The 27,824-nt window shown below is 41.2% G+C and overlaps 2 protein-coding genes across 7 annotated transcripts in view; one reads left to right on the top strand and one right to left on the bottom strand.

Moving 5' to 3' along the window:
- Positions 1 to 14: 14 nt before the first annotated feature.
- SRPRA (SRP receptor subunit alpha) lies at positions 15 to 5,997 on the top strand. The gene is made up of 14 exons (XM_002926453.4): positions 15 to 260; positions 867 to 950; positions 1,223 to 1,386; positions 1,557 to 1,717; positions 1,982 to 2,141; positions 2,270 to 2,423; positions 2,647 to 2,738; positions 2,844 to 2,962; positions 3,092 to 3,178; positions 3,494 to 3,666; positions 3,770 to 3,983; positions 4,406 to 4,569; positions 4,654 to 4,752; positions 4,911 to 5,997. The coding sequence occupies exons 1-14, from the start codon at positions 144 to 146 to the stop codon at positions 5,037 to 5,039; spliced, it is 1,917 nt and encodes a 638-aa protein (XP_002926499.1). The 5' UTR covers positions 15 to 143; the 3' UTR covers positions 5,040 to 5,997.
- A 249-nt stretch (positions 5,998 to 6,246) lies between these two features.
- FAM118B (family with sequence similarity 118 member B) overlaps positions 6,247 to 27,824 on the bottom strand; it is a 44,657-nt gene continuing 23,079 nt past the window's right edge. For 3 of the 6 annotated variants that reach the window (XM_019807190.2, XM_011233860.3, XM_011233859.3), the window contains 6 exons: positions 25,390 to 25,642; positions 15,191 to 15,418; positions 12,482 to 12,610; positions 10,862 to 11,147; positions 7,033 to 7,092; positions 6,247 to 6,778 (listed from right to left, as the gene is read on the bottom strand). In XM_019807190.2, coding sequence (XP_019662749.1) covers positions 6,765 to 6,778; positions 7,033 to 7,092; positions 10,862 to 11,147; positions 12,482 to 12,610; positions 15,191 to 15,418; positions 25,390 to 25,642 — 970 coding nt within the window. In that variant the 3' untranslated portion in view covers positions 6,247 to 6,764. Of the gene's footprint in view, positions 6,779 to 7,032; positions 7,093 to 9,314; positions 9,851 to 10,861; positions 11,148 to 12,481; positions 12,611 to 15,190; positions 15,419 to 25,389; positions 25,643 to 27,824 lie in introns of those variants that run through there. The other 3 variants (XM_002926454.4, XM_011233861.3, XM_019807191.2) reach the window with 3 other exon arrangements.

The raw sequence follows: 27,824 nt of genomic DNA, 5'->3' as shown, positions 1-27,824 counted from the left end.
AGCTCTAAGCGGAAGTGCGGCTCAGCAGGTTTCCGGGGCCGCTGGTGTGACGTGTCCCGGGCTTGGCGCAGCAGGAAGCGGCGGCGATCGCGGCCTGAGTTCCCGGCTCCGGCCCCGGCCCCGGCTCCTTTCCCGCTGCCGCCATGCTCGACTTCTTCACCATTTTCTCCAAGGGCGGGCTTGTGCTCTGGTGCTTCCAGGGCGTGAGCGACTCATGCACCGGGCCCGTTAATGCGTTGATTCGTTCTGTGCTGCTGCAGGTATCGCTCCCCGCGGGATCAGAACTCTGGGCTCGGCTCCCTGACCCGGTCCATAGCCCCTTCAACTGATCCCACACCTCCCTCCCACCCTCTCGGCCTATCCCAAACTAGCCACTCACTCGTTGCCAGGACTCCTCTTCTTTCTCCCGCCCCCTTCGGACCATCCCGCAACTTTGCGACGCCCCCCTCCCCCTCGGTTTCTGGGACTCTAGCCGAATTCCGGCGCTTGAGATTTCCCATAGTTCCCTCCATTTACCCCCCCCGTACCCCCCCGCCTCCAGCAGCTTGATTTTCTGTTGTTTCGAAGGCTGGGTGTGATAATGGAAAAAAGCTTTTAAAAAACTAGTGTACAGCTGCTAGTAAATTTGATTGTATCATTCTGTCCTGACTTCCACGTGTCTTGCCTTCCCTCTAACCCCTTCCCCAACTTGGTACCTCCTTTTCTCCCTGATGGGATGCTAGGGAGCAAGGTCCCAGCATCCTCTTGTCCTGGGGACAGGTCTGACTTTGGGTGAAGTGTCAGGTTCTTTCCCAGAGGTTAACCCTTGGATGGCCCAAGTCTGGGTTTTCTGGGTAGTCTGAACTTGAGACAATCTTTTTTTCCAGGAAAGGGGAGGTAACAACTCCTTCACCCATGAGGCACTCACACTCAAGTATAAACTGGACAACCAGTTTGAGCTGGTGTTTGTGGTAAGTGGAACTATTTAAGAGAGAAGTTTACATTTTCAACATAATCCTGGTAATTAAGAGAACCCTAATTAATTGCTCCCGGTGTATATGATGAAGTAACTGAGAAGACAGAGAGGGGTGGAGGGGAAAGGGAAGACGCTCCTGTGCCCAGTCAGAGAGCTTGGCTGCACCTCAGGTCAGGAAACCTGCCAGGCTGCTGAGCCAGTCTCAGGAGGCCTCGGTGGAGTTGGCTTGTAAGCAGATCTGTTGGCTCTGTTTCTCTCCCTGAACAGGTTGGGTTTCAGAAGATCCTAACACTGACGTATGTAGACAAATTGATAGATGATGTGCACCGGCTGTTTCGGGACAAGTACCGCACAGAGATCCAACAGCAAAGTGCTTTAAGTCTATTGAATGGCACTTTCGATTTCCAGAATGACTTCCTGCGGCTCCTTCGGTGAGAGGCCACCCCTCTGCATGACCTGATGAGCTTCCTTCTTTCTTGAGGGTGGTTCAAGGGTAGTAAATTGTATTGAAACACACTCCTGAATTTGCTGCCCAGTTCTAATTGACTTCTTGGTGTGAGGGTCCCTTTTTTTTGGACTTTGTTCGTTCTCTTCTCTCTAGGGAAGCAGAGGAGAGCAGTAAGATCCGTGCTCCCACTACCATGAAGAAATTTGAAGATTCTGAAAAGGCCAAGAAACCTGTGAGGTCCATGATTGAGACACGGGGTGAAAAGCCCAAGGAAAAAGCAAAGAACAGCAAAAAAAAGGGGGCCAAGAAGGAGAGTGAGTTTGAGCTCCTTGGACATACAGGGGCATGAAAAGTTAACATGGCAGTAAGGACTGAAGTTGTTCCCTGTCTTTCCCTTTGTCATTGCTTGTCTTCTTTGCTCAGTGCCCATCACCCTATCATGCCCAGTCCTTGTCATCCCCAAGATGTTTGCTCCTAGTTTCCTCTTAATTTGGATAATAATAATAATTTGGGTTTGTAAGACTATTTCCCATTGTTGGAATTTGGTCATTTTTCTCCAGTGAGTTTTCTCCTAACAGGTTCTGATGGCTCTTTGGCTACCAGCAAAGCAGTTCCTGCTGAAAAGTCAGGTCTCCCAGTGGGGCCTGAGCATGGGGTAGAACTTTCCAAAGAGGAGCTAATACGCAGGAAGCGAGAGGAGTTTATTCAGAAGCATGGGAGAGGTCTGGAGAAGTCCAGGTGAGCGTTCTTTCACCATTAATACTGTTGTCTAGCTGTGTTGGGGGCAAGGGAGCTTGCCTCTGGCTCTTGGATGGATGTTTCCTCTCCTACTTAACCATAACGCTTTGTGCTGTAACCTTTTACAGCAAGTCCACGAAATCAGATGCTCCAAAGGAGAAGGGCAAAAAAGCACCCCGGGTGTGGGCACTGGGTGGCTGTGCTAACAAGGAAGTCTTGGATTATAGCACTCCCACCACCAATGGAGCCCCTGAGGTTGCCCCACCTGAGGACATCAACTTGGTAAGAGGCAACGGGCCAGTACGAGTTACCATTAGTAAGAAACTGGGGAGGGGGTAGAGACAGGAGGGCAGTACCTTTGGTTTCTATGAACGAAGGGGTGGGTTATGTTTGGAGTTTTCCAAATCAGAGACGGAGGAATGAGGACAGAGTAAATCCAGGGCTGCTTTTCCCTTGGCCCTCAGTGTTCCTGATCCCATCTTGTTCCTTTCCCTATACCCTCCAGATTCGAGGGACTGGGCCTGGGGGGCAGCTTCAGGACCTGGACTGCAGCAGCTCAGATGATGAAGTGACTACTCAAAACGCCACCAAACCCAGGTAGGGGAATTTCAGGTGTTGGGTGGTGTGCGGGGCTCCAGAATGGGTAAGACTTGACTCCTGCCCACTGGCTTCATATGTATCTATAATCTCTTGTACCTGCAGTGCTACCAAGGGAACTCTGGGTGGCATGTTTGGGATGCTGAAGGGCCTCGTGGGGTCCAAGAGCTTGAGTCGTGAAGACATGGAATCTGTGCTGGATAAGATGCGTGATCATCTCATTGGTGAGTTCTGAGGAACAGGCGGACTCACGGGGTGGGGGTGGTGGAGAGCAGAACCACCTCGCGTTCTCCTCTGTACCATAGGGTTGTTTACTGTTGACATGGCACTCACACACCTGTCTGTCTCTCCAGCTAAGAATGTGGCAGCAGACATTGCAGTCCAGCTCTGTGAATCTGTGGCCAACAAGCTGGAAGGGAAGGTGATGGGGACATTCAGCAGTAAGTATCTCCCTAAACCAGAAAGCGCTAGAGGCATTATGTGTACCAGGAAGTTAAGCGCATCGATCTCCATTACTACTTGGTGTGTGGTTTTGGCAGAGTCCTTCACCTCAAAACGTCTGTTGCATCACTTAGACTTGAAGGGTTATCAGAACTAAATGAGTTAACACTTGTAAAGTGCTCGGAACCTATCTCATGCGGTTTTTGGATTCCTGGGACAAGATCCTTGTGTCCTCCAGATCCCAGTTCCCTTAGGAGTTGGGTGTTCTTGGGAGTGCATTCCTTGGGGTTCACAGATCCATCACCCCCTTTCAGCGGTGACTTCCACAGTAAAGCAAGCCCTACAAGAGTCCCTGGTACAGATTCTGCAGCCACAGCGTCGTGTAGACATGCTCCGGGATATTATGGATGCCCAGCGTCATCAGCGCCCTTACGTTGTCACCTTCTGTGGTGTTAATGGAGTGGGGAAGTCTACTAATCTTGCCAAGGTCAGTACAGCTCCCCACCGGTCTCTGACGTCTTTTCACGCTCCATGTCTTAGTGACTCTGGTTAGAACCAGAGGGACCGATTTCTTTGCTGCTTTTGCACAGATTTCCTTCTGGCTGTTAGAGAATGGCTTCAGCGTCCTCATTGCTGCCTGCGACACATTTCGTGCTGGGGCCGTGGAGCAGCTGCGCACACACACCCGGCGCCTGAGTGCCCTACACCCCCCGGAGAACCATGGTGGCCGCACGATGGTGCAGCTGTTTGAAAAGGGCTACGGCAAGGACGCTGCGGGCATTGCCATGGAAGCGATTGCCTTTGGTACGGTGCACAGGAAGGTGCGGGGGCGGGGGGGTGGGCTGCTGAGGGCCCCTTACCTCCTGGGCTTCCCTTGTGATTCGCAGAGGGTCATGGGTTCCCCTCCTACCAACTTACTGCTCAGTAGCAAGTCAGGATGGAGAACTTGCCATGAGGAGTAGCTAACTGCGAGCAGAACTAACAAATCTCACCCAGGGAAACCTCTGTTTGCTCTCTTTTATTCTGTTGCTGTATTTTCGTGAATGTTTTGGTGGCCAAGCACAGAATAGGTTTTTGCTCACACTATCTTATAACCAGATCTGGAGCCCAAGAAAGTGAACATGTAGGCTTTTAATATAGCCAGGTTACGACTTCTTGAGAGAAAGGTGGGATGAGGAGGACAGTACAGAAGTTTTGAATTGACCTTTTTTTTTTTTTCTCTCTAGCACGTAACCAAGGCTTTGATGTGGTGCTGGTGGACACAGCTGGCCGCATGCAGGACAATGCCCCTCTGATGACCGCCCTGGCTAAGCTCATTACTGTCAACACACCCGACTTGGTGCTGTTTGTGGGCGAGGCCTTAGTAGGCAACGAGGCTGTGGACCAGCTGGTGAGGGCTAGGGCCGCCTCCTTTTCCCAGCCTCAGCTCTGGCCAGCGTGGTACTTGTACTTATACCATGTTTCTCCCTTACAGGTCAAGTTCAACAGAGCCTTGGCTGACCATTCTATGGCTCAAACACCTCGGCTCATTGATGGCATTGTCCTTACCAAATTTGATACCATTGATGACAAGGTAAATATGGATGGTATGCGACAAAGCGAGATGGGGAGGGGTGTCCTTCACGGGCGAGCTGATGCTCTAAGGAGATGTTGTCGTCTCCAAAGCTTCCTGTTACCGAGGGGATATAAAGAAGCCTTGAGGTGATTGTGTATGCCCTTTCTCCACTTCAGGTGGGAGCTGCTATTTCTATGACCTACATCACAAGCAAACCCATCGTCTTTGTGGGCACTGGCCAGACCTACTGTGACCTCCGCAGTCTCAACGCCAAGGCTGTGGTCGCTGCCCTCATGAAGGCTTAACATGGCTCTTGCCCAAAACCAAATCACTGCTTCCCCCCAAAGCCCTTCTTCCTGTATCAAGAATGTGCTTTAGAGTATGTGAGTGACTTCTCTTCAGTGTAGTACAGAGGCAGAGTGAGGGGAGCTCTAGGGGCTTGCAGCTCCCCCTGCCCCACTCCCTGGCAGCCCAGCCTCTACCTGCAAGGAGGGCGTAATCATGTTACAGTCCACTACCCACTGCCCCCTTCCCTGACAGCCTTCCCCTCCTACTCAGGCATTCCCTTCACTCTGCCTACACACTCAGTCTCATTACAGCTTTGACCAACGGTTGGAAGATCCAACACCGGAGCTTTGCTAATTCACACGGTCACAGGGATGTCTGAGCACAATGAGCAGTCAAGAGATTTCCAAAGCCAGCTCTGGGTTCTCCCTTGGATACATAGCTTTCAGGTCCCTGGGGCCAGGATGATACCCACCACACTGTGGCAGTGTATGGCCTATTCTTAATTGCTGCTAATTCTGATGATGACCCCATCCCCACTGTTTCCTCAAAGCATCAGCTAGGCTGAGTGATTTGTTACAAATGAACGAAAGGAGTTCCTGCTTCCCTCAAAAATAAAGGGAGCTGAGCTGCAGTGTTGCATCGGGCTTCTCAGCCTTCCAACTCCTCCCTGCTCCCAGAATCCAGATGTACGCTCTGCATGTTCCCCTTCCTGGGAGAGAACCAACCGTCAGAAGGGTATACAAGTTGCCCCTCTCCCCCACCCCACTCTTCACCTGAGTGGATCCTGGCTTTTCCTCATCCTCCTCTCTACAGTGCCTGGTAGACAAGTGCTACGTTGAAGAATACAAACCTCTTGTTAAGACTTGTCCTGTAGCTTGGTATTACAGATGTGCTATTAGTGCAATAAGGTGAAGGCTGTCTGCCCAGAGAAATACATAATTTATATAAGAAAATAAATTTCATAAGTAAATTGCCTTTTATGTCTCCGAGTTATTTTATATAGGATTCAAAACTAAGATCCCACATCATGCTAACTATGGTTCTAGGCCTCATGGTAAGAAGAGAAAGCAGGAGCTGATACTGAATGGTTGTGTAGAGAATGAGATCACCCCCTTCAATGTGAAAGAACAGAACTTTTAAATTAAGTTACAAAAACTAGGCTCATTTAGTGCCTTTGCAGGTTTTCTAAAGGGACTCTAAAAGTGGAGCCAGGGCCCTGGGAAGTAAATGAACAAGCTTTTAATACAGCTCAGTTATGTAAAATACTGTACACTGTAAAAGGTCTAGAAAACTAGAGCTTCAAGTCATGTTTTAAAAAAAGCCATTAAGCTTAATTGAAAAACCAGGTATAGAGTACAAAACTGCAACAAGGGCACGGTGACCCCACGGCGGCTAGCTCCCACGTCCTTCATGCAGGGCTGGAGCCACCATCAGTGGAGGTGTCGCACTGATCTGTTGTGTGGACACAGGCATGTCCAGCGCAGGGTTGGGGGGGTGCACTGGGCCCCGCTGTCACTTGGGGATTCGTGAACTGGAAGAGGCCGCAGAAGATCAAGAACCAGTGGGCATGAAGGACTGAGCTGGAACACCCCCCTACCCCCAACTCTACCCCCAACCTTCAACCTCTGGGTTTTGGTACTTCCACGGAGCTGTGGTGGGTTCTTAAAAGTTTACTTGTTAAATACTCTCCACAGTCGGGCCTGACACCTTGGTCTAATGCTGATGATCTCTCCAGCCCCCTCTCATGTTCTACAGTCTGTGGAGAGAAAAAAAAGAGAATAAAATGAAGTCTCACAAAACACCTATACGTCTGAAGCTGCAGATATTTAAGTGAAACTTAACCCTTCAGAAGACGAGACATCACAGATACTAGGAATCTTGTGATAGACTCAATAGGAAAATACAGAATCCTTAACAGGTAGGAGTCCTTGTTCTCCGAGGTACTAAACAAATCCCAGAAAAACACTTTCTGCCAACGAAACTGACAAACAGAATTAGGAAATAGTATACCTCTTATTTCACTGTGTGCCGCTGAGGAGCCATTTAGCTGACCTTCTCTCACCATCCCTGCTAAACAGAATGCACATCAGTATCAGATATTAGACCGGAAAGCCAAAACTCTTAATAGAAAACCAACCAACCAAAGGGCAATGACATAACAGGGTCTAAGAAGGATGGCATTACTTAGAAATGAATACATCACAGACGAGAAGATAAGGCGGTGGGGGGAATAAACTGGGTTAGTCTTCAGATAACAGGGAAGCGGTAAGGTCCCCTTTAGGTAAGTTACTAACACTGCTTGTAAATAAAACATTAAGTGGGCAAAGTGTGCCCGCTGTCCCTAATTCATCTAAAAGGGCCAAATTTAGGCAAAAATCCAGGGATGGAGATGGGGAGCAGCATGCAACTGAGCAAATTCAACCATGGAGAAGAGTGAAAAGTAGCAGATGCTCTCACAACACAAAATGAGTTCAATCTGTGCTGTCCAATATGGTGTCGTTAGCCACATGTGGCTAAATAGTTCTACGTGAAAAATTCTGTTCCTCAGTCACACCACATTTCAAATGCCCAACAGCCACATGTGGCATTTTGTTATGGTAATGGGCAAGGAAGATAAAATATTTCTGTCATTGCAGAAAATTCTATTGGAGAGCCCTGGGATAGATAATAGCACAGGAAAAAGTTTAAACCTAAACAGATGGAAGAAAATAGTCATCAGAAATATGAGCAATTCGAGTATAAATAAATAAAAGACAGTACAGCACTCATACATACAAAATGGTATTGGTATTCCCCTCTTGGAAAGAACTTCAGCAATAGTTACCAACCACTAAAATATTCATGCCCTTTGACCTAGCAATTATACTGAGAACCCATCTGAAGGAAATTACTGGCAAAAGGAAAAACTGTAGGGATGAAGATATAATTCATTGCCAATAGTACTTACAGTAGAAAAAACTAGAAAAAAATTAGAAATTGCCTAACGGGAAAAATTGGATAAACTAACATCCACACTGGATTATAACACAGTTGTGTTACAACTAGTGGTTATGAAGACTAGCCATGCGGGAAAATATGAGACATACCACTGAATAAAAAAAGTAACACGACTACGTATACTTTGTTCACAACTATGAAAAAATGCATAGGGAAACTGTTAATTGGAAATATACCAAAATAACTGCTTGTATTACAATAATGAATTATAAATATTATTTTTCCTTCCCCCATACCTTGATTTTTCTAAATATACTAGAACCTACAGAATCTTTTGAATCCAAGCAACTTTCACTATGCAAAAGCAAGTACACAGCAAGTATGCCAGGAGCCTAGCAAATGTTCAGTGTTAAACAACAGCAAAAGACCTCTTACCTCTCACTAGTATGTATCTACAGAGACTCAAATCATAACCAAGGATGGAGGATAAGCTTGACTTGTTTCGAAATGTTTTTAACCTAAAACTGCTCTGTTAGATTTCAAATCACAAACTCAGCTGACCACTCTAATAAAGTCCTCTGGCCATACTGAAAATCTTTCATTTTTAAAAGTTCAGAAAACCCAATTGAAAGATAGGTAGCTCTGGGAAAAACCACTTTGGGAGAAAGCCCATGCAGTTAAGAAAAGAATCTGTGCCATTTTATAATACTTCTTGATGATTTTTGTCAAGAAAAGATTTCGTTTAGCAGGAACAGCTGTCCAGGGGGATTTTGTTATTGTTTTTAATTTTAGGACCTTTCCTGGGTAGAAGATCTCAGAATGCAGATCAAAAGGAATATGCAGAGCTCGGGTAGGTACCTTTGTTTAATGACAAAAGAATATGCACAATGGAAAAGCCTACAGAAAGTCCTGAGTGTGGGCCAGCAGCAGCAGGATCTGAAACACTGCAGGCCAGCAGGAAACACATCCCCAAGAAAGAACAGCAAATTGTTTTCACGAAAGAGACAAACCCAAAGGTTTGTCTTTTCAAAGTGTTTTCTAAAACCCATAAAAATCCTAGAAAAGAACACAGGCAGTAACTTCTTTGACATCGACCTTAACAACTTTTTTCTAGATATGTCTCCTGAGACAAGGGAAACAAAAGCAAAAATAAGATATTGGGACTGCATCAAAATAAAAGGCTTCTGCATGGGGTGCGTGGTTGGCTCAGTCAGTTAAGCGTCTGTCTTCAGCTCAGGTCATGATCCCAGGATCCCGGGCTCCCTGCTCAGTGGGGATTACCAGAGGGGAGGTGGGTGAGAGGATGGGTGAAATATGTGAGGGGGATTAAGGAGTGCACACGTGATGAACACCGGGTGGTGTATGGAAGTGTTGGATTGCTATGTTGTACACCTGAAACTAACTTAACACTGTATGTTAACTGGAATTAAAATAAAAAAACATTTAAAAGGGGAGCTTTCCAAAGTCTTCTGCAGAAAGGGTTGACATAGTTTTTAATGTTCATTTGTGGTGATGCCTTTTACAAATCTGGTTCCATTTTGATGGAAAGCCCCTGATAAGAGCTTGTGGAATTTCTCAATACAGGAGAATTGCACTTAAAGCAATCTGATTCAGAAAAGAAATCAAGGAGTAATACTAGGTTTAAGAAAAGTTCTCTCTATATTAAATTACTGTATTTATTAGGCCCCCTAAGATGCATTCAGAGTGACGACGCAAAAATATATTAACATACAATTTTTCAAGAATATATACTACAAACAACAGCAAAGTTTTAAAAAGTATTCTTCAATGTACCTGATACTAAAAAGTTCTGCATCTTCTAGGGTTACTGGAAACTTGCCTGCAGAAATTAATAAACTGAACTTCTATACCCATTTGGCTTTGTTAAAACCTGGAGGTAAAATGACAAATGAGTGGTACCCTAGCCTCTACCTTTAATACCACCAAAACAGTTTTCAAATAGTATTTTTAAAAAAATTTTTTCTACTTGTAAAGATAATGCATAATTACCGTAAAAAATGCTAGCATAGAAACAGAATACTAAAACAAAACAAAAAAACCCCACCTTACATCCTACCACAGAAAGATAACCATAGTTAATTTAGTAAACATCATTCCAGATATTTCTCCATGCATACAGAAACAAAAATAGAATACATCTACAATTCCGTATGAATGGGATGGACCATGGTGGCGTTTTACAACCTGGTGTTCCTTACTCACATATTATGTCTCTGATGTCTTTTCAGGCAACAAGGTTTTCCCTCTTATGGCTTCATTATGTTTCATCAATTACATAAAAGCTGATGTATTTATAAAATCTCCTATTAACTGGAGTAATTAGGTTGCTTCCAATTTTTTTGCCATTTTAAACAAAAATGATTATATTCCCACACCTGTATCTCTACGCAATTGTGTAGTATAATTGTGCAATTGTCCAATTATGTTCTTAGGAGAAATTTCTAAGATAAATTGTATCAAGTGGGATTTCTGGGTCAAAGGTTTTTAAATTTTGAACATAAGCCAACCTTCCCCTTCAGAAGAGCTGTACTAACTTTAACTTTACCATCCCACCAACACTATGTGAATATATTTCTTTTCTCAAAGATTTAGCCAAAACTGAGTAATCTATCATTCTTTTCAATTTTGAAATGTATATTTTAATTGCATTTCACTGATAACTAGTGAAGCTAAATATTTTTTCATTTCTCCTACTTCTATAATGAATTGCTGGAATATGCTTTGTCCACTTTCCTACTATCTAAATGGCATTTTAGTCTGAAGACCACGATCTCCCTTCATAACATGGTTGGGATTATATTCCTTACGTTAATGATTTTACCCATCGCAAACACATAAAAGGTCGAAGAGCTATTGCTCTCAGTCTCAAGATGCATCTTACCTGATCTACCCCTTGTTGAGATCTCACATGTCAGTCGCTTGAAATATTCTGGGAGATCAGCATATTCATTTCCATAGGAGATGACCTTAATTCCTTTGTCCAGCATGTTTTCTCGAAGCTTCTTGAACTCATCCACATCTCCTCTCCGAACCAGCATGAAATGTTCTAAGTCAGATTTATGCTTCACAGCCTCCAGAAAAAGGGCTTGGAAAGTGGTGTCATCCACAGTCCAGCCACAGCCCAGGAAAAGAAATGACTTGTTTTCATAGAGTTTCTGAATCTCTCTCTTGCAGGAAAAGAAAAAACATGTTAATGACACTGTGAAGACACACATAAGGCGTGTCTGAAACAAAAAAGTCAACAGGGTCATAACTACAACATTTAGCAGAATGCAATGACCAATTAACCAAAATTTAACAGGGTATATTCATCCCATGAAGGAGTCTGATCTTATTGTTTATGCCTACAACTCGATGATCAGTCTAAAATTTTATCTTTACCCGGCATCCTACTGCTCTCTGTTCAGGCTTTCACTGGGTAGGCAGTGGTCTACTTGCTATACAGTTTGTCAGATCTGTGTCCAGAGGCCCTAAGGCATTGAGAAGTTTTCAATATAACTTACTCTTTTCCATTTTCTAATCATATTTTCCTTTTTTGCTTTACAAACTGAACATGGATCACCAGAGAAGATAACTCCATCACCAGATTTGCTCAAAAAAAAAAAAAAAGTCTATGACACTAAGAACATCAATATGTATGTGTGTATATGTACATATACATACATACACGTACATGTATATATACATATGCATACATATACAAACATTAGAAATGACCCTGATCCTGCTTAAGGGATCACTCAGTGTCAAAGATGGATGCAATTAAAACAGATGTCAGGGAAAGTATAGGTGAAAAAAAGTCCTTATGCTTTAGAAAGTATCACATTTTCCTGGTCTTTCTTTTGCTGCATCATATAAGTGACCTACTCCTGAAAACAGCCTGTCTACACTGTTCTCAGAGCTGGGGGCCAATGAATTTTCCCAAATACCCCTGGCCACAGAGGGCTTCTGGGACCAGAGAGTGCTTGACACAAATGTATGACCAAGTCTAAAACCTGTATCTCAAAAAAGCAACAAGCTTTCTCACAAAGCTTTTTTATTATCTTACCTAAAATTTTAAAAATTCTTTGCACTGAGCAATAGTGTGATAATTCAACATAAGCCCATCACCATTCACACAGTCTCTTTAGAATGTATGTTCTAGGAGTGACTGGTTGGTAAAAAGGTGCATATATTATTATTGGCATACAGAAGGTTTACTACTATAATAAACGATGAAGGAAGATACTGTAATCTCTGTAGGCAGGGATGATGCCGATGACAGAGTGCCATCTGCTGGCTGTCAATCAGGACCAAAGTAAAAGCCTCTGGCTTGATACCTGAAAAGACGCTCTCCATTTCCTAAGCTGGCACGCACAATCACGAGCGAAGAAGCACAGAAAGAATGTTTCAACTTCCCATTTTAACTCATGGGGAAAACGTTATCCCGTGAAGACCGATCATGTATTTAGAGGTTTCCCAGGAAGGCTTTCTGGAGACCAGCAAGATCGGTACCACTCACCATAACTTCAGTGTTCCTGAGCACATTCTGATACCCAGCTGGATGGAGGACAATGCCACTAGGGTTGGTGTAGACCCCATGGATGTGTAAGACGCTCAGCTTCCGCTTCTCCTGAGCCCACTCTAGAACCTGTGTAACACAAATATAGGCCAACCAAGTTGGTAGGGCTGAGCATTTGCTTAAAGGTCCCCATGGGGACGAGGCTGTTTGGACGGACTAGACTGCCGGCATAACCCTTTATGATACCGTAGGGCAAGAATGTAAAACCTAGTGTGGCCTCAGTTTCCATTCCAGGCATGGCTGCTAGGACTGATGGCAGCGTGTCTGGTGATTTCCCTTTGAAAGTAACCATCAAAAACTAGAAGTTATGTGTCATCATTTGCAGAAATGCTAGGGCTCTTACCATTGGTGATACACATGACAGCTACAGGTGGACGACTGTTCCAATAATGATCCCCAAGGCATCACGCCTCCTTGTATCCAGGCCCCTTGTAATCCCTTTCCACACTTACTCCAGGCTTGGCCACTGGCTTGCTTCAGCCAACAGGGCATTAGGCATTAGCGAACACGATGCAAGCAGCAGCTTGAAAAATGTTGGCATGAGCCTCATTTCTCTTTTGCTGCTTCTGGAAGCCGGCACCATGTAAGAAGCCTTGGTTAGCCTGCTAGAGATGCGTGGCCCAGCCAACCTCCCGCACCAGCAGATGCCGAAGCAGGGCCATCTGACAGCACCGCACCTTGGTCAAGCCGCCAGATGACTGCAGCCACGTGGGTAACAAGCAAAACCAGCAGAACTGCCCCGCTTCTAAGCCCAGCTCAAATTGCTCACTCACATTATCATGTGCAAAGAAAATGTATGAAGCCCCAAAGTTTCAGGGTGGTTTTTGTGCAGTGGATAAGCAACAGAAGAATCACTCCAGTCCCCTGAGTTACCTAAAAAGCTACCAATAAAGAACAATCCCTTAGATGACAATGGCAACAACAGCCACCTGGATGCCACCGTTCCATTTTCTCAAGGGCTTGAGAAAACATAATTGCATTCTCATAAAATTCTAGAGAAATAAGGTACGAGTTAGGAAAAATAGTGAAGAGGCACAGAGATGCCAAACGGGAATATCACTAGGCCACATTTGGACCACCAGTCAATGCCTTTAAGCACGACATTTCAATACCGCCCTCTTGTGGACTAAAACCACAAAGCAAATCTTGAAGTTGCGGGACGAAATGCGAGAGAAAAGAGCAAATCTGAGAGAAATCCTTAACTTTGAAAAGGCCCTTATGTTTCTGTTGCTGGTCATAATCCTAGAAGATTTTATCAGAAATATCACAGAAGCTGTTTCTTGCCATTAATTTTTGAATTTCATTCAATCATCTATGAATTCAAAAAAAGTATTTACTGAGCACCAGCTACGTGCCAAGTACCATCTCAGATGTCAGGGTTAAGAAGGGCTGACGTGGTAACTGCACAAATGGAGTTACTGCTTCCCTGCGGTAAACAGTGAGAAAACAAACCAAGAGAGAAACTGAAAGTTACAGTAAGTGCCACGAAAGAAATGGGCAAAAAGATAAGGACAGGCCCCTTCAAAACATATAAGGGCAGGTCAGAGAGGCCCTCTCAGAGGTGATACCGAAGTTGAGACTTACAGGTGAAGAAGGAGCTTACCATACGGAGCATGGGGTAGCAGGTGGAAAACATGCCGGCCAGAGACAACCGGTCTTCACGGCACCATCTCTTTAAATCTGATTTCTTTTTAAAAGCGGACTGCAAAGTCTGCAAGTCACAAGAGTGGTACTGTAGCTGCCCTCCTGGCAGAAGCAGTGCTGTGACAGCACATGCCAGCGGGCCAATCAGTTTTCTATCCAAACTCTACTTATCTGGGCTCTAACTTGGACACAAAGGCAGGTTCCTTGGAAAACAAAGTGGAGAAGGAAAATTGCAAAGTACAAAGCAGGACAAATGAGACTCGGTGGCATTTTACAACCTTTTTTTCCCCCTTCTTCTTCAATTGTTGTCTCTGACATCTTTTCATGGTGATGAAAATATTTCTCCTTTCATGGCTTCACTGTATTTCATCAATGAAGTAAATGCTAGTGTATTTACAGAATCTCCTACTAGTGCTAAAGTTCAAATTACAAACTCAAGTGACCATTCTAATAAGAAAGCCTTATCTCGTTAGCCGACCTAGATCAATAATTCAATATTATGGTGAATGGCTTAGGTATAGCATGCGCTGTATTAAAAAAAAACAAAACAACTCTCCTGAGGTTTCCACTAAACATTAACTTCAACCCAGCTACCACTTGGCTTGAAAGCTGCTCTTCAGATATCATAAAGTAGTTTTCATACATTTTTAACAGAGGCCATGAAGAATATATCCTAAGAAAGAACTCTAAATCAGTAGTATTGTCATCTGGTATTAGCAAATGTTAAAAAGATCTTACAGTTCAAATGACTTCCTATACCTTGCTTTGAAATTGGGTGAAATTGTCAAAACTCACACAACTGAACACTTTTAAGAGCTGTGCTAAAATTTTACTCTATTTTGATTTTATCCCAAAAGCCAAAAAAATAAAAATCCAACTAGGGACAAGAATCTTCCTTTCAACCTCAACATAAATACTAGCAGTGTATAATATACCAACTAGAAAACGGTTTTTCTGATGAAGATACAACCCACCAGCCTGAAGAAGAGACTAATCCTTTGTTACCTTTTTCTCATCAGTCAGGTCAAGGGATTCGAGTTGCTTTCCCTGATCTGCTGCATACAGTTCCAGGAGATTATCAAAATTTGTAGTTAATACCAGGGCTCCATTTTCCATCAGATGGAGAACTGACTGAAGGAGCTGTTTTCCAGAATCTTCCATCTTTGACTCCAAATCATCAAATACTTCATATAAACAGTCCTTGAAAAACGTGGATCGAACATTACTAGTTCGCTGGGGAGGAATTGGAAAGAGAAAAATTAATTCCACGTGTTTTGGTAGGTCATTCGCTTTAAAAAATCTTTTTTTTTTTTTTAAAGATTTTATTTATTTATTTGACAGAGATAGAGACAGCCAGCGAGAGAGGGAACACAAGCAGGGGGAGTAGGAGAGGAAGAAGCAGGCTCACAGCAGAGGAGCCTGACGTGGGGCTCGATCCCACAACGCCGGGATCACGCCCTGAGCCGAAGGCAGACGCCCAACCGCTGTGCCACCCAGGCGCCCCAGGTCATTTGTTTTAATTACAACAATATAGCAAATTTTTGAAGAACACTGTGTACTTAAAATAAGGATAAAATATTGTCTACCTCAGAGATTTATAATAAGAAAAACAGGAAACATGCCATGTGCTTAGCACAATGCCTAGCACATAGTAAGTGATCAGTACTATTACATCATATGCAAATAAGCGTAAATTCCCTAAATAAGCATTTTTATAGATTGAAGAAAATGGGCATGGTCAAGAGAAGTGAATTTCTACTAGGATTAAAGAAAGGGGGTGGAAAGCACAGCACCTACTACCCTTTCTAATTAGGCCTCAGGTAAGAAGACAATATTTTCTGTTCAACTTTCCTCATCTAGGGAATAACCAATAAAAGACAGCTAGTTCTAAAATGTGGTTTAGTATCTCTTTTTCTAATCCTGGGTTGCTTTTTACAGATGTTTATGGATTTAGGAAAAACAGCTTACCTTCTCCCTGCCTGTTTTTTCCCCTAGCATAATTCAGTAATTTGTTTACAGATATGCTAGGAAAAATACTTAGTATATAATAAAGGTTATAAAAAATCTGCATTTTGCAACTGTTTTTAAAAATACCAAACACTAATCAGTTCTAAACAGACTTCCTTTTTTAAATTTTTTTATTTTAAGATTTTTAAAAATTTACTCATTTGAGAGAGAGAGAGAGAGCGAGCATGAGCAGAGGGGAGGGTCAGAGGGAGAAGGAGAAGCAGACTCCCCACTGAGCAGGGAGCCCAATGCAGGGCTCCCTGAGATCATGAACGGTGCCAAAGGCAGACGTGTAACCAACTGAGCCACCCAGCCCTCCTCCTCCTTTACATATGGTTTATCGGAATAAGCGCTTTCCTAGTTTCATTCTGAGTGTATGTAAATATCTTGATGACTAATGAGGAAATAGAATACAAACCTCAGGTAGGAAGGTGGCTTTATAACTTAAAAGATAAAGTAGGCCCAGGGACACAGGAATTTCAAATGGGAACTAACTATGTAATGTGCTATAACAAACGTCTGATCCCTATCTTGTTCCTGCAAATACCAGGCCATTAGATAGTATGAGAGCAAGAATCAGCTCATAAAGGCCCCAGTATTTCCCAAATTCCAAGTAACTGTACTTAGCTGCTAGACGCATAGATATTAAGCTCCTTTTGTTTTTCCTCTAAGTAGTTCCCCTACCTTCCTGGTTTCCTTTGTGAATCCTAACAGCACAATGCTCAGAGAAAGATCTGTTTCCATGGAACCACGTAAGCAGATTCATAAAATACACTTCCATTTGCCAAATTCTTTTCCTAATTTTTCAAAGTATTTTATAAAAATTATCCAGTCTTTAAATTATACCTACCAAAGAAATGGTAAATATTTAAACATTGGAAAACTAGAGCACAGAGGTGAAACAGTACCTCTATTTGGTGGTTACACACCCCGACGTTTATCTGGTCTGTCAATCACTATTCCACGCAACATCTACCACTAGACAGGATTCTCATTATTCCCTGTTGTCAGTGGGCTCAAAGATTCTCTTCCAGCACTAAACAGATGGTATAGCCCATATTTACGTGGCTAAAAATGTGGATCATGTTTTTCAACTTGTCCATTTTCATTACATAATGGCATAAATAATTACATCACATATTAGCAGCCATAGGCAACCAACTGGCAACCTGAACAACCAGAATGAACAATGTGATCAGAAACAGTGAAGAATTTACAACCATACTTATTGAATTTCACCAGATACATGAATTACATCAAAAATATGATTCCCCTTTAATGTCCACCAAAATTACAACCTATTTACCCTACAGTCTTGCAAACCCATTTCTGGGAATATATCCCACAGATACACTACAAACAAATGAAATGACATATACAAGGTTATCATTGCTCTGTTATCCATAGTAGTAAGACTGGAAACAAGCCAAGTACCTGTGTGTAGGAGACTGAGATGGCCAAGAACCCATATAAAGGACGAAAGATCTCCAGGATTAAGTAAAATAAACAAGGTGCCGAACAGTACATTCAGAACGCTACCTCTAGTCCTACTTGTTTGTTTTGCAGAAAAGGAAGACTGAAAAGATACTCAAAAAGCTAGTAAGAGTGGTGACCTATGGGGGAGGGGTGAGTTGGGAAGCGGAGGCAGACAAAGATATGGTAGGAATGAGATGTCACCTTCTTCCCCATCATTTTGATTTCTGCAATGTGCGTAAATAATATCTATTCAAAAAAGCAAAACTAAGCTTAAAATTAAACAAAAATTATGGTGATTTTAAGAACTTCCCCGTTGTGTTTTATATCTTCATGTTGTACTCTGATTCATACACAAATGGTTATACAACACCATATTTCAGCACCAGTTTAATCATTACACACACACATAAAAATACATGAGTATACAATCAGGTAATCATAGGTGTGGAATATTTTCTTGCTCCTAAGAAAAGAAATACTAAAGGTTAAAGCCTGGGAATAAATGCTATAAGTCACTTATTTTAGCTAACTATCTCTTAGTTCTATTTCTTTAAGTTATTATATCTTGCGTATCAAGATGGGAGAGGAAGGAAAGGGGCTTTTTGTAGCTGTGATTTCCTGGACTTAAAACGAACATTTCTCTCTCTTGAAGAATGTGACCCTAAAACTAAATTTCCCACCAGTAGCCTAAGCAAAGACAAAGGAATGAAAACAAACAAGGAGGTTCTAGTCAAAAGGAAATGCCAAACTCCCACACTATTTTATGGACATATTTTTTTTTCAAGATTTTATTTTTATTTGTCAGAGAGAGAGATAGCCAGCGAGAGAGGGAACACAAGCAGGGGGAGTGGGAGAGGAAGAAACAGGCTCCCAGCACAGCAGGAGCCCGATGTGGGGCTCGATCCCAGGACCCCGGGATCATGAACCGAGCCGAAGGCAGACGCTTAACGACTGAGCCACCCAGGTGCCCCGGACATTTTCTTATTCACTGAAAACAGTGAACAGAAGCCAATGCTACTTCATTTCCTTCTACCCTTAACTCTCATCTTTCTGATCCCAGATACAGTAAAAACAAAATCCTGATTCTTTCCCACCACGGTTATTAACATTTACAGTGCACTTACTATGCACCACTTTATATACATTGTCTAACTTATACTTCACGAGTTAAGCACCGTTTACCGGTGCAAAAATAGATTCTGAGAAGTTAGGTGATTTTCCCAAGGCTCTAGTGCATTTAAATGGCAGAGTCTGATTCTGAAACCCAAGTTCTCTGCACTGAATGCACAATGTCACCTCTCTACTATAAGAAACTGTCTCATAGATGGGCCTATTAAATTAACCCTGTCATATTACCGCTGTTAGATTCTTCAAAAAAAAAAAAAAAGGACAGTTTCAAACATATCTAAAGTAAAAAGAATATAAACCCCACTGTATACCCATCATCCAGTTTCACCATTATCACACATGGCCAATCTTACTTAACCTAAATTCCCCTCCACCATACCCCTGCCACCTTCTCCCCTTGAACAGAATTTTTCTGAAGCAATTCCCAAGCATATTTCATGCAGCTACTTTGATAGTTTCCTAAAAGGACCCCTCTTTACATATAAAACAAGACGTAACTGCACTACCACCTATCACACCTAAAAGAAAAAATAATATTAACTCCTTATTATCAAATACTCAGTGCTCAAATTTCTCTAAACATGTGTGTCTTTTTTTTTTTTTTTAAAGCCTTTGGTTTGCCTGTATTTTTTCTTAAGTATCCTCTATTAAAGTGGGTTTCAAAACGTGGCCCATGAACTCTGTGGATCTCTAAGATTCTTTAAGGAGTCTGCAAAGTAAAATTATTTTCATAATAACATTAAGGTAATTTTTGTCTTTTAAGCTGTGCTGATATGCGCACTGATGGTGCAAAAGCAATTGTGGGTAAAACTGCTGGTGACTTAGTGTGAATCAGGACAGTGGAACCAAGCTGTGCCTGTAATCACTGCATTATTCACAACCAAAGACTTACAGTAAGAAAAAAAGTTCCAGTTTCACTTAAGAATGTCCTTAAGGAAAATTAATTAATTGTATTAAATTTGACCCTTGAGCACACGTCCTTTTAAAACCCTGTGTGAAGAAAGAGGAAGTATGCACAAAGCGCTTCTGCCGCACACTGAAGTATGATGGTTGTCTCTAGGCAAAAACGCTTGTGTAATTGAACTGTAAGCTTGACAATCCATTTTTCCATCAAACATTATTTTTACTTGGGGCGCCTGGGTGGCACAGCGGTTAAGCGTCTGCCTTCGGCTCAGGGCGTGATCCCGGCGTTATGGGCGAGCCCCACATCAGGCTCCTCTGCTATGAGCCTGCTTCTTCCTCTCCCACTCCCCCTGCTTGGTGTTCCCTCTCTCGCTGGCTGTCTCTATCTCTGTCGAATAAATAAAATCTTTAAAAAAACAAAAAACAAAAAAAAAACATTATTTTTACTTAAATTACTGACAGACAAACTAGTCATTCAGATTTGGACATTCACAGGCATTTTTGCAAAAATAAATGAAGTGAGCCTGCCATTGGTGGGAAATAACTGAGTACTGCTGCCATGGTTGCCAATGACAAAAGCTGAGCTTTCAAGCAAAACCCAGAAAATTTTAAAAATTTTTTATTTAAATTCAATTAGTGAACATGTAGTATATTATTAGTTTCAGGGGTAGAATTTAGTGATTCATCAGTTGCATATAACACCCAGTGCTCCTTAATGCTCGTCACCCAGTTACCCTATCCCCCTGTAGCAATCCTCAGTTTGTTCCCTAGAGTTAAGAGTCTCTTACGGTTTGTCTTCCTGTTTTTTTATTTTTCCTTCCCTTCCCCTATGTTCATCTGTTATGTTTCTTAAATTCTACATATGAATGAAATCATATGGTATTTCTTTCTGACTTATTTCGCTTAGTATTATACCCACAGCTCCATCCATGTCACTGCAAATGGTAATAAGACTTCACCCTTTCTGATGTCTAATATTATACATATTATATATCTTATTTATCCACTCATCTGTCAATGGACATCTGGGACCTTTCCATAGTTTGGCTATTGTGGGCACTGCTGCTATAAACACTGGGGTGCAGGTGCCCCTTTGAATCACTGTTTTTGTATCCTCTGGATAAACACCTAGTCGTGCAATTGCTGGGTCATAGGATAGCTCTTTTTAACTTTTTGGGTTACCTCCATACTCTTTTCCAGAGTGGCTGCACCAGTTTGCATTCCCACCAACAGTGCAGGAGGGTTTCCCTTTCTCTACATCTTCACCAACATCTGTTGTTTCCTTTAGCCATTCTGACCAGTGTAAGGTGGTATTTCATTGTGGTTTTGATTTGTATTTCCCTGATGTGGAGTGATGAGAATTTTTCATGTGTCTGTTAGCCATCTGAATGTCTTCTTTGGAGAAATGTCTGTTCATGTTTTCTTGCCCATTTCTTGACTGGATTTTTTCTTTTTTGGGTGTTGAGTTTGATAAATTCTTTATAGATTTTAGATACTAGCCCTTTATCTGATAGGTCATTTGCGAATATCTTCTCCCATTCCTTGAGTTGCCTTCTAGTTTTGTTTCCTTTGCTGTGCAAAAGCTTTTTATCCTGATGAAGTCCCAACGGTTCATTTTTGCTTTGTTTCCTGTGCCTCTGGAGATGTGTCTAGCAAGAAACTGCTGTGACCAAAGTCACAGGGGTTGCTGCCTGTGTCCTCTAGGATTTTGATGGGATTCCTGTCTCACATTTAGGTCTTTCATCCATTTTGAGTCTATTTCTGTGCATGGTGTAAGGAAATGGTCCAGTTTCATTCTTATGCATATGGCTGTCCAATTTTCCCAACACCAGTTGTTGAAGAGACTGTCTTTTTCCATTGGATACTCTTTCCTGCTTTGTCAAAGATTAGATGACCATAGAGTTGAGGGTCCATTTCTGGGTTCTCTATTCTGTCCCATTGATCTATGTGTCTGTTTTTCTGTCAGTACCATACCGTCTTGATGATTCTTATAGCTTTGCAATACAGCTTAAAGTCTGGAATTGTGATGCCTCCAGCTTTGGTTTTCTTTTTAAACATTACTTTGGCTATCTGGCGTCTATTCTTGTTCCATACAAATTTTAGAACTGAAAAACGAGAATTTCAGAAAACTTTAATCTGCCACCATGAGCTTGACAAAAGTATCCAAATACTTTTGTGATGAGATTGGTAGTGTTATTAATGAATGCAATTTTTTGAGCTGTGTAGTGAAATGTGTCACTATCTAGAAGATAATGTAACTCAGTGATCCAAGATTTTCCAAATGACCAGTGCGTGATGTTACAAAATCATGCATGGGTGGTGAAAGATTCATTCTAAGTGCGAGATGGATCATGGATTTTAATGCAACTGAAAAGGAAAGGTTCAGATTCCATATTACCATTAATATGGATTTGACTTCAGATTCCATATTGTTATTAATCTTTAGGAAGGAAGCCGCTACTTAACTGAGTTTTTAGTGTAGTATCAACAACGAATATCTATAATTATCTAAAAAGACTATTAAAATACTTTTCTTTGCCAGCTACATATCTCTGAGACCTGATTTTTTCCATACACTTAAACCAAAGCAACACACAGTATATAAAGCAGATAGGAGAATGCAGTTGTTTTCTATTAAGCCAGATATTAAAAAGATTTGCAAAAATGTGAAACAATACTATTCTCCTCACTATTTTTGTTTTTTTGGAAAATATAATTATTTTCCACAAATATGTTATTTACATTTACATGTAATAGGCTTATTGTTACTTTTAAGTGAATTAATATTTTAAACATTTCTCAATTTTTAATAGTGAATATTAACAGATATACTCCACACAGACAAAAGCTGCTTGAGTTTCTCAACAGTTTTTAAGAATATATAAAGGAGTCTTGAGACCAAAAAGTTTAATAATTGTTCCTCTTTTGCAACTGACACCAACCCATAGCTACATTTTAAGGTTAATAATAAATCTTCATCTGAAGATAATTAGTGACCCCAGTTTGATATATTTGGTAGGTATACACTTATTGACACCGACTTCAAAACTTCTCATTACTTTCAATTACAATTCGCCCAATTAGCAAAATCATGCTTTCTGTTCTCAGGAGACTGTGATGGATTAGGGCAGGTTACAGACAAGACACCAGAGTGGCATGACAACACTGTGCATCCTAGTCTGAAAGAGAACTTCTTCACCCACAGACCAGTCTTCCTAGTCCAACACAGTACTCATGAGCTCTTTTTTTCCAGAAAGGTAACATTTTTATTAATTAACTGGCTGACACACTTCTGTAATACTTTTCCCTTATTATTTTTTGGCTACATACTCTTTGATTACCTTCTTATACGACAACAATTTTGTATTTTTTGAAGACATTAAAAAAATAATGTTTTCTTTCCTCTTTGCTCTCAAGTGTACTTTATCAGATATTAATACAGCCAACTCTCACTATTGATTGGTGTTTGGATTATACATATTTCCCATCCTTTCACCTTTATTTTTAACAGCTCTACTGAGATACAATTCTCATAATACAACTCACCTATTTGAAGTGTAAATTCGACGAGTATTTATAGAGTCACAGATACTGCAACTGTCACCACAGTCAATTTTAGAACATTTCATCATATCAAAAAGAAACCATGAACCCTTTAAATATCACCCTGCTGCCCTCCATCTGTGCTCCAGTCCTTGGCAACAATTAATCCACTTTCTGTCTCTAACAGATTTCCCTATTCTGGGCATTCTGTATGAATGCAATCATCTAATATGTGGTCTTTTGTGACTGGCTTCCATCACGCTAAGGGTCATTCACATTGCAGCATGTTATCAGTACTGAATTCCCTCTTACTGGCAAGTAGTGTTCCACTGTGCCACATTTTGTTTATCCACTTGACAGGTGATGGACATCTGGCTTATTTCCACCTTGTGTCTATTATGAATACTGCTATCAACATTTGTGTGTAAGTTTCTGTATGGACGTATGTTTTCATTTCTCTAGGGTATATCTAGAAGCGGAACTGTTGGGTCAGATGGTAACTCTATATTTAATTGTTTGAGGAACTGCCAGACTGTGTTCCACATTGTCTGCATTATTTCACAATCCCAGCAGTGTATGAGGGATTCAATTTCTCCACATCCTCGCCAACACTTAACTACCGGACTTTCTGACTCTAGCCATCTTAGTGCATGTGCAGTAGTACCTCATGTGGTTTTGATTTGCATTTTTTCTAATTTGCATTTTTCTGATGACTACATGAAAAGTGTGGAGCATCTTTTCATGTACTTATTGGAACGTGGAACAATGTCTATTCAAATCCTTTGAATTATTTGCCTTTTTATTGTTAAATTATAATATTTCTTTATATATTCTGGATACTACACCCTTAGGAGATATATAAATTGCTAATAATTTCTCCTGTTCTGGGGGGGGCTGTCTTTTTACTTTCTTGATAGTGCTTTTTGAGCCTGTTATAACAGCTTTTACATTTGGTAAGGCGCAGTATATCTACTATTTCTTTTGTTACTTGTGCTTTTGGCATCATGTTTAAAAAACTGCTGCCAGGTCCAAAGTCATGAAGCTTTAAATCTGTTTTCTTCTAGGAGTTTTATAGTTTTAGCTCTTACATTTAGGTTTTTAACCCATTTTGAGTTAATTATTATGGTGTGAGACAGAGGTCCCAAGAGCTCTTTAAAGCCTAGTAATTATTTACGTTATTCTACGTTAGTAACAGTTTATCACAACCAAGGACAAAGAAATGAAAAGAGGAAGTAAAAGGTAGTGAGTTTCTGAAATGAGTCATGAACTAAGAGGAAAGTACTTTTAAATGGCTCTCTTTTAGGCTAACTCTTAATGATATTTCTTTCTTATAAGCCTAGCTAGGGCCTGGGATAAGAAGGTGGGAATCAACACTAATAATTTACTTTATAACAAGAGTTATATTTCTTTCCCCCAAATATATGATTTATTAAGATCTGAAACATCTTAAATGGATTCTGATTTTTGAAGGCATTTTGAAGACAATGCAAGACAAGGAGGTCCTTATCATTCATGAATTGGTATCCAACGAAGTTTGATAAAATAAGACAAAATTCCTTATAAATATTTTGAGTGACTGCCTTTAAAAGGAACATTAAAAAAAAAAAGGGTGTTGCTTCACCCAAAAATGATAAGAATTATCTCTAATCTTTCTGGGGTTCTCTAAAAGGCATGGATGCCAGGGAATACCTCTCTCACAGTAATGAGCAGAGAAAAAGTAAATTCAAAACACAGCAATAATGGGACAGCGGTCTCATTTTTGTACATATAAAGACACCAACAACATCATTACTGCCATCATCTCACAGACAGACATGCACACACACACAAATGATTCAAGATAACTACCCTGCATAGGGTCCATAAGCAGACCTTTTGTGAAGAGCCAAACATTATGCAAATCTATAAGTTAAAGGGGCACCTGGGTGGCTCAATTGGTTAAGCCTCCAGACTCTGGATTTCAGTTTGGGTCATGATCTCAGGGTTGTGAGATCGAGCCCCGCATGGTACTCCACTCTGGGCGTGGGGCCTGCTTAAGATTCTCTCTCTCCATCTGTCTCCCCCGCCAAAATGAATATCCTTATTACATTCAGCATGTGTGTCATGGTTTCAGGAAATAATGCCAGGATACACAGGTGGATACTCACAGGAGAGAGTTTCTGGATAAGATCATGGGCAACATGGACAAGGTTTTTGTCTTCATGGAGACATTTCTGAAATTTTCTGCTCTCCTCATCTTCTAGAAGATCAAAATCAATAGCAGCATCCAGTAAGGCCTGAATTAACCCCTTCCAGGACTTCAGAGCTGGAACCTGAGGTGCAACCGCAGCACTAATGCCTGTTCCAATTACCAGCACAAGTTCCCGAGGCTTCTTAGTTTTCAAGCTTGGAAGCAGCTTCCTAAAAAAGTCAACCAAATGAAGAGGATTGGGAATGTCCAACAGATATGGGGCACATGGAAAGACTGTTGAAAATCATTGTTTTCAGCTATTACTTCCGTAGTTGCAAAGAGGACAAGTACCAGTTTCTGATACCTCTCCTGAGTATCTTAGGCAAAAAAATAAGAATATTGTGCCAGGGCTTACTGAAAAACCTATTTCAGGAATCCTAAAAGGCAATCTTAAAATGAATTTTCTCCCTCATAGTTCTCTCAACATAAGAAAACCCACAATAGTAGGAAAAGATCCAATTACATTACAGCCCAGCTGAGTTTTGCTAACTACATTATATTTTAAAACCAACATTAAATTTCAAAAAACATGGATTCCAGAAAGAAAAGAAATCCATACAAATTAAATTCCTATTGTTGAGAGATATAAAACAAGAGATGAAAGAAAGAAAAAGTTAAGCCAAAATTTTGTAAACACTAATAACATGAAACTGAGCATGACTAAAACTGAGAATGAGACAAATATGGGAATACATTTCACTTCAATTTTGCTCTAGATATCTGCAAGACAAAAAGAAAAAAAAAGAGAAGAAAAAAAGTAGCTAACAGAATTCTGAAAACAGAGGAGCTTCATGCTACCTAAATAAACAAAAATACAACTATTCAACAGATATGACAAGAAGTGGAAAACATTCCTCCTTACCGTGACAAGCACAGAGTTCTGTGTTGAAGAGAGAGCACAGGCACAAGTTTTGTGTTCTGGTTCTCCAGAACCCCATCCCCCACCCCCGCCCCGCTTCAATCTGGAAACTGTATTAAAATCTGTTTGAAATACGTTTACTCACTTTAATTTTTGCTAATGGCAGGTGTTTTCCAAGAAATTGCCTTTCTCAATTTTTTGTCAAAATAATAGAAAAAGGATTTGCATTTTGGCATAACATAAGAAACGGTACTTTAAGCCTTGGGAAACCTGTTTTGGGGAAACAAACTTTAGAACTGCCTTCCCTATCTTCAACTCCTGCATTCAGTCATTCGACAAATATGAAAAACTTACAAAGTACCAGACACTATAGTAGGCACTAGTGATGTTTCTATGAATAAAATGAAGTCCCTAATCTCAAAAGTTTAGTCTACTGGAAAAGACTGATAATAGATGTTAGAAGCAAATGAGGAAAATGAGTTTCAGTTCAAGGCAATCAAGACATGGAAACATACACAAATATATACTCACAGAAAATTTCTAGAAGAATTCACAAGAACTGTTAATAGTTGTTAACGCTGGGAATTGGGGAGAATAAGGATTTTTACTTTTCACTTGACTGTGCTGTATTATTTGAATTTTTTTTTTTTACCTCATCCATTATAGGTTTAAAGTGTAATTTGCCTACTTTAAAATTTCCAGTTTAAGAGGAAAAAATTAGCAGTTGTGTTTCATTTCTGATTCTTCCTAAAACTACTAAGTAACTGTAATTTTTTTAGAGGACATAAATTCATAAAAATCAAAATAAGAAAAGATGGCAGCAGACAACACAGGCCAACAAAATTTTAGGAGTTGTACAGTAAGAGATGATTCCCTCTATAAACTTTGGGAATGTTCAAATAAATCTGAAGGTAGAGGGGCAGGTGGGACCAAAACAGAGAATCTGTTGTGAGGCCATATTAGAAGCAGTTAGAACTCTAAGACTGAGGCTTGCTTTCCGGACAGGTTGAACCAGAGGGTTCTGTATCTGAGAACACTGTGCCCAGGTTGGGAAAGGGAATTAAATAAAAGTCAGTATATGAAATATAAGACTCTCCCCTGCTCCCTTCTCCCAGAGGAACACTCTCAGACATTGGCAGTCAGCTTTACACCTGCACCCTATTCCCCATCCAGTGATCCTCTTTTGGGGAAAATGGTCAGCATGAGAGAAAAGACCCACACATTCTGATAGGTGGGGATTCCTTAGCAACAGAACATGGCCCATGCTTGACACCCACAGCGAAGCCCATCAGCGACCAAGCCCCTTATGCACACACAGATTCTCCAACTGGCTTTTTAATGTCTTCTCTTAAATATGAGCAGACAAAGAAAGGTCACCTCACATTTGAACAAAGCCCCCAACGTGAGAGTTACACCTAAACAAACCAGTAGATAGAAAAGAACCTACAGGAAATAAGTGACAATATGGGAAAGAGAAGAAAAATAGAAAAGAA

This window comes from Ailuropoda melanoleuca, chromosome 8 (genome assembly GCF_002007445.2).
Source record: "Ailuropoda melanoleuca isolate Jingjing chromosome 8, ASM200744v2, whole genome shotgun sequence".
NCBI classification, from domain to species: domain Eukaryota; kingdom Metazoa; phylum Chordata; class Mammalia; order Carnivora; family Ursidae; genus Ailuropoda; species Ailuropoda melanoleuca.
The sequence above is the reverse complement of the archived record's forward strand: the minus strand, read 5'-3'. Positions and strand labels throughout refer to the sequence as shown.